This window comes from Orycteropus afer, unplaced genomic scaffold, assembly GCF_000298275.1.
Source record: "Orycteropus afer afer isolate SDZICR_OR568_19922 unplaced genomic scaffold, OryAfe1.0 scaffold00034, whole genome shotgun sequence".
NCBI lineage: Eukaryota > Metazoa > Chordata > Mammalia > Tubulidentata > Orycteropodidae > Orycteropus > Orycteropus afer.
The window spans coordinates 10468711-10476015 of NW_006921621.1; the positions used below are offsets into that span (position 1 = coordinate 10468711).

The window sequence follows — 7305 nt, forward strand, 5'->3', positions numbered from 1 at the left end:
CGCCCATGCTTACCTTGCTCCCGGAGACCCGGTCCCTCTCGGGAGGGTAACAAGGGAAGTGGAATGTAGCCCCATGTAATTGGAAAATTTTTGTTCTCCTTCAACTTGTGCTCAGGCATAAGGCTTGAAGAATTTCTGCTTATCTTTTTTCTCATTATCCAACAAAGTAAACCACCCCTTCCTCAGAAAGACTTTCTCCTTAAATTTTCAAAAATATACAAAATGGATGCAGACAACCCACTGGGATATAAATTGAAGGAGAGTCTGTAAATTAATGACAGAAGAGTTAAGAAACAACTGGAAGTTCATCATATATGTCCACATATAGGAATATGATAAAAATTCAGTTAATTGAAAACCCATCAGGTGTTTCACACTTTCCAGGAGAAAAACGTGTTGAGAAGAATGGTCAACCTGAATCATGGAAAAAGGAAGGCCCAAATCCAGAAATTGCTAGCACTCACTCCTTAGATAGGATAATGAGTAACTATATCTGCTCTGGTGGTATAGTGCCTAAAGCATTTTACTGCTAACCCGAAGGTTGGTGGTTCAAATCCACCAGCTGCTCCATGGAAGGAAGATGGGGCAGCCTACTTGCATAAAGATTTACTGCCTTGGACACCCACTGGGTGTCACTATGAGTCAGAATCGACTCAATGGCAGTGAGTTTGTTTTGTTTGTATCTTGCTAATGGAAAGATAGGGAGCTCTGGTAGTGTAGTGCCTAAGGTACTTGACTGCTAACCAAAAGGCTGGCAGTTCAAATCCACCAGCCACTGCTCGGAAGGAAGATGGGGTAATCTACTTCCGCAGTGATACTACCTTGGAAACCCAAGGAGGGGTTGCTATGAGTTGGGGCTGACTCCATGGCACATAACAACAACAACAATAACAATGGAAAGATAGAGAGGAAAATTGTGGAAAACTTTTATGCCTTTCTGGCACATGAAATGTCTAAAAAAGATGGAACCAATGACTTCTGTGTCTAGGCTTTTTACGTCTCTGAGGTCGTGTGGTAAAGAAATTGAAGTTGCATAGGTATCTTCAGAGCTGTTGCTTACTCTGAGTTGTTGTAACAGGAAGTACCAACACTCTTTCTACCTCTTTCACATCAAGGTTTAAAACTCAAAAGAGAAAAATGCTTTAGAGCTACTTCAGTACAAGAGAAGGAACCCATGTACTCTATCTATGTATCCCAACAAATGAACTCCACCCCCCCCACACACACACACACACTGCTTTATTGATCTTATTTTAACAAACAAAACAAAAAGAGCATATAAATTTTCTTGGGTCTTTGTCTATATAACAAGCATTGCCTATGTGGAAAGAACTTATTGTTTTGCCATATGTGTTCCGGTAGGTGCAAATTACAGATCTTTTGCATGCTTTACTGTTTGTTCAGACTCTTTGAAGTTTTATATCATTGATTTTAATATCTCTTTATACTTTCACATAGAAACATTTCAACCAACTAACATATTCACCTAAATTCTGAAACTACCATAAACAGCATACAAAACTAACCACAAGTTAAAAAAGGGCAAAGAAATGGGATAGAGATAGATACATAATATTCTTCTCTATGCCTAGAAGACTGTAAGGAAACTCTTCATTTTCACTTGTTCATTTACCTCAGAGAGGCTAGGTGCCAGTTCAGCTTCCTATGTAAGTCCCAAGAATGGAAATTACATCTACCATAATGCTATTTTCAATAAATTTGATTAAAACAATATGGATATCTCCTGTGACTGACTATAAGAGGATTCTTTTATCTGTATTCCAAGCATACAACAACTGTGGGCCCTCATTTGGTACAAAGTAACTTATGAATGAAGTATTTAATGGCTTCATTCTCTTCTTATAAATTGAGGTCATGGTTCATAGTGTGATCTGGCTAGACTTCTTTAAAAAAAAATTAAAAGACAGCAGATAATGTATTAAAGAAGTCTTAAGAACGATGGTATCTAGAATCAGAGTGAGATGGCAGAGCACTAAAAGGAATATTGGTTTTACCCAAGCTTCTTGGACCATAATAAGCACTGCAGCTTTTGTACTATTTGACTTTTATTACCCCTTGTTGCTAATACCCCAAAATAAAGCCTAGGAACAACTAAAGTAAAAATGTCAAAGCATGATTGAGCAAGTGTACTGTTCTTTCCAGGTGACCTACAAGATTAGTTTTAAATATTCCAATAGATTCATTAATCCCCTTTGGGCCAACAAAACAGTTTTGCTAGCAGATAATCTTTATATAATGTAAACTGGCTTTTTCCATAGTAGTTTTGCATCTCAATAGCCCCATAATTTAGAAAGGAAAAGGGGAGGGATTATCTTGATCTTTAGTTCCCTGACCAGTAATTCAACTCTCTTATTAACATACCTGAGAGCTCTGGTAGCATAGTGCCTAAGGAACTTAACTGCTAACTGGAAGGCTGGAGATTCAAACCCACCAGCCACTCCTTGGAAGGAAGGTTGGGCAATCTACTTCCATAGCAATACTACGCGTGCGGAAACCCAAGGAGAGGTGGCTATGAGTAGAATCTGACTTGACCACAGTGAGTTTGGTTTAGTAACATACCGTGCTCTCTTCTCTGCCTTACTACCTCAATAAAATCCTGTCCATGGTCTTTGGCTGCTCCTACTCTATGTAAAGGAGCGCTGGTAGTATAGTGCCTAAGGCACTTGACTGCTAACCAGAAGGCTAGCAGTTCAAACCTACCAGTCACTCCTCAGATGGAAGATTGGGCAATCTACTTCCGTAGTGATACCACCGTGGAAACCCAAGGAGGGGTTGCTATGAGTCGGGTTCGACTCGAGAACACATAACAACAACAACCCTATGCAAGATGTCATTTTACTTAACAACATTTTCTATTTTTCTTCATCTCAAATTCCTCTACCTTATCTTCAGATATTGACAGCTCCCCGATTGTACAGCTGCTCTCCCTTCAAGCCTAAGCATTCATTTTATCCTGTGACACAGTATCTAGAACTTCCTGATCACACCACACTGCTTACCTGCCTAGATTTGATTTCTTGGTTAGCAACTACTGAGTTGCCTTGTATATACCACATATACTCATACAAAACCTGATCTAGTGACTGGAGCTCAAAAATGAACCAAAGAACCAATCATACCATATTTTGCAAAACCACCGTTAGATAAGGGAGCTCTGGTGGCATAGTGGGTGAGGCAATTGGCTGCTAACCAGAAAGGTCAGCAGTTCAAACCCACCAGCTGCTCCACGAGAGGAAGATGAGGCAATCTATTTCCAAAAAGATTTACAGCCTTGGAAACCCATTGGGAGTCACTATAAGTAGGAATTGACTCGATGGCAGTGGGTAAGATTTAGACACTTCAGATTTAGAGCTGGAATGTATGAATGGGAAATCTTATATCTTTCCAAAACAGATAGATCTGGTAGGCAGAGCAGCATACTTCAGGCAGATTTATATCTGCAGAGAAATCCATGAATCTTAGGTTAGAAGTGTCATTATTTTAAAGAACACTTGGGTAGAGAAACAAAGGTAATTTCACTGTGGGGCTGTAGGACAGATCTATTCTACTCCCAGAACATGGGAACAAAGAATAATCTTGAAAGATGAAAAGTTAACGAAAGATTACTTAACCAAGTAGAAATTAGGGAAGAATATTTCATAGGCAGAGGGAACAGCATGAGCAAAGAACAGTGGAGAAAGGAAGGTAGGGTGGTTAAAGATGTAATGAACAGGCTTATACTGACAAGAGTAGAAAAGTTAAGGAGGCCTAACATCATCAATTTTCTTTGTGAATTAGGAAGCAAGGCTATCGACTAGAAGTAGTATGGTACAGCTTGAGAACACACCTGGTGAGACTTTAGAATGGGAAAGAATGGTTAGCAAACACAAATAAAAAAGACTGTCCAAGCAGCACTAAAGATAACACTTACTAGACACTATTATTTACTTTTTGCTTGTCTAATTATCATAGGGAGCTCTAGAATTTGGAAATAAGATCAGAAACTAAATGAAATCATTATAATGTCAAGGATACTAGCCATCTACACAGTAACTCACTTTAATGATAATTTGAAATTGTATTGCAAATTAAATCAAAGTACTACTGTCCCTTTCTGGAATGCCCTCCTTCCTGGCTCTGCCTGTCAGGAGTCAAAGCCCCTCAAAATCTTAACATATTCTGCCTACTTCATGATACCTTTCCTAGTGTTTATCTTCTTTCCCTTCTTTTAACTGTTTCATTGGCACAGTGTTTTCATAACTGTCTTTTCTCCTTGGTAAGCTCCCTAGGCAGGAGCTGGTTTTATTCTTTTTGCACCTACTGCAGGGCCTTGCCAAGTGTCTTTAACATGTAAGTGCACAAAGATATCCATTGAATTGAGTTGGAGAGTCCATAATTAGAACTTGACCCAGAGATGACCCCATCAAGATGCAAATATTTTGGGAAGCTTAGTCTGAAATATCCTGCACCTCTGTTTGTCTCTTCCCCATATTAACTGCACCAAACTCTAACAAAAACACACTCTATAAATGTACTATCACCTTTCTCTAGGGGCAATGTCACTAGATTCCAGATCAAAAGAGCCCAAAAGTTAACATTTATGCCAAGAATAGAAAAAAGGGTGATAGAGGAAAAAAAAAAAAACAGAAAGAGTCAAGCTAAAACAATCACTTGCCTTGATAAACCGTGAGTCATAATATTGTCCTCAAGTGGTGTATTCAATACCAAGTAGTGCTTCACTGTGTCATAAGTGGTTAAATCTGGGAATAGAAAAAAAAAAAAAAAAAAAAGATGACAACTTAATTATTTTCTCATTTAATAATAAATATCCTTTGGGCCAAGAACTATATTAGGATTAGGGTAGGAATGTACATAAGAATGAAAGATATTATTCTCATTTTCAAGCAGAAGAGAACAGAGCTACATATGGAAACAGAAAAAACAAGAGTACAGACATTCACTTATACCATTTGAGCACTTGAATCCAGCTATGTTTAAAGTCAGTGCAATCTCTATAGTTTTCATTATGTAAGCTAAAAATACTCTTTTTAGCCTAAGCTAGGCTGAACCAAAATTGACTTGATAGCAGTGGGTTTGCTGTTTTGGGTTTAGGTTGAGTTAAAATTCTGCCACTTATAAATTAAAATTCCTGACCATTCTTCCATACTAAACTTTTTATACTTACTTTTTCAAATGACAATAAAATACTGTTGTAGGGTTTTAAACAGAGGGGTGATATAATACTCAAGTTTTATTGACTAAGCAAAAACATTCAACTGTGTGAATCATAACAAATTATGGATACCATTGAGAATGAGAATTCTAAAACACTTAAGTGTGTTCATGAGGAACCTGTACATAGACCAGGAGGCTGTTCTTTGAACAGAACAAAGGGATATTGCATGGTTTAAAATCAGGAAAGGAATGCGTCAGGGTTGTATCCCTTCATCATACTTATTCAATCTGTGTGCTGAGCAAATAATCTGAGAAGCTGGACTATACAAAGAACAACGTGGCATCAGGATTGGAGGAAGACTCATTAACAACCTACATATGCAGGCAACACAACCTTGCTTGTTGAAAGTGAAGATGATTTGAAGTACTTACTGTTGAACATTAAAGACTACAGTCTGCAGTATGGATTACATCTCAACATAAAGAAAATGAAAATCAACTAGACCAATAAGCTGAACCACGATACATGGAGAAAAGATTGAAATTGTCAAAGATTTAATATTACTTGGTTCCAAAATCAACACCAATGGAAGTAGCAGTCAAGAAATCAGACAGCATATTACACTGGACAGATCTGGTGCAAAATAATTTCCTCTTTCAAGTGCTAAAGAGCAAAGATGTCTCTTTGATGACTAAAGGCACACCTAACCCAAGCCATGGTATTTTCAATAGCCTCAGATGCACATGAAAGCTGTACAATGATTAAGGAAGACCAAAGAAGACTTGATGCTTTTCAGTTGTGGTGTTGGCGAAGAATACTGGAAGTACCAAGGACTGCCAGAAAAATGAACAAATTTGCCCTGGATGAAGTACAGCTAGAATGCTCGTGGGAAGCGAGAATGGCCAGATTTCGTCTCACCTACTTTGGTCATGTTGTCAGAATGGACCATTCCCTAGAGAAGGATATTATGCTTGCTAAAGTGGAGAGTCAGCAATAAGGGGAAGGCCCTCAATGAGAAGGACTGACACAGTGGCTACAATGATGGGCTTAGGTGTAGCAAGGATTGTGAGGCTGGCATAGGACCAGACAGTGTTTTGTTCTGCTGTATGTAGGTTTGCTATGAGTCAGAGCCAACTCTATGGCACCTAACAACAATAACAAGGTACTGAGTATTGGAGGAAGAGAAAACTTTTAAGAGATACTTAGAAGTTAGACTAAATTAGTAATTGATTACAAGAGAGGGATAAAGATGAGTTAAGGAAACATTCAGATTTCCAGCCTGGTATATCTGGCTGTACCAGATGGATTATAAAGAAATAACAACAAGATGACTGGGGGAGCAGATTTGGATAGTTTGGATATAATGTCTGCCACATAGTTGTATATATCCATTTGAATCTTAGAGGAAGGTTTGGGCTGGAGAGAGGACCTTAGAAATTTTTTGCCTAATCTCTTTATTGCCACAGTTTGCTTGTTTTAGGAAACCCTTTTCACATATTATTGTAAAATAAAATGAAAATGTTCTAAGGAAAATATTCAGTTATAGCAGTATAATATATAATAAGCCTGTCACCAACATGTTATTAGAATAATGAAAGTGAAAACTAAGAATTTTCAGTTTCCTGATAGAAGTTTTAATGATTAAGGCAATGAGGATTTATCAGAATTCAAAAAAAGTTTTCATTACCTCCCATATTTACCAATGCTGCTCTTTGTATATTGGGCACCCAGCCTGCCCAAAGCCCACGTACTCCTCCTTCTGCTAAGATTTTTGCAAATGCATGATGCACACCACGGAATCTAAGGAAAACAATAATTAAAATGTGAAAACTCATGTATTCCTGTGTGTGGAATGTAACTGGATAAGCTTTGTCTATAGCTGGATTTATTTGGAGTAAAATAACATCTTATTTATCCAGAATTGTTACAAAATAAAACAATCCACAAAGTTAAAATTTCAGGTTTTATTTAGAAAAAGACCAACATTTGATTTAAACATTTTAGTGTAAATCTTTACATATCCTAGTTGTTGTTGTTGTTATTTGCCGTCGAGTAGGCCCCAACTCATAGCGACCCCTCCTTGGGTTTCTGAGGCAGTATCACTATGGAAGTAGGATTGCCCAACCTTC

The 7305-nt window shown here is 37.9% G+C and overlaps 1 protein-coding gene across 1 annotated transcript in view; it reads right to left on the reverse strand.

Annotated features, from left to right (window-relative positions):
- The window catches only part of SLC25A27 (solute carrier family 25 member 27), a 33345-nt gene that overhangs the window by 12235 nt on the left and 13805 nt on the right, over positions 1-7305 (reverse strand). Inside the window, exons 5-6 of the mRNA XM_007936168.2 lie at positions 6864-6976; positions 4676-4760 (exon numbers count right to left, since the gene is read on the reverse strand). Of these exons, the coding sequence (XP_007934359.1) occupies positions 4676-4760; positions 6864-6976 (198 nt within the window). The remainder of the gene's footprint in view (positions 1-4675; positions 4761-6863; positions 6977-7305) is intronic.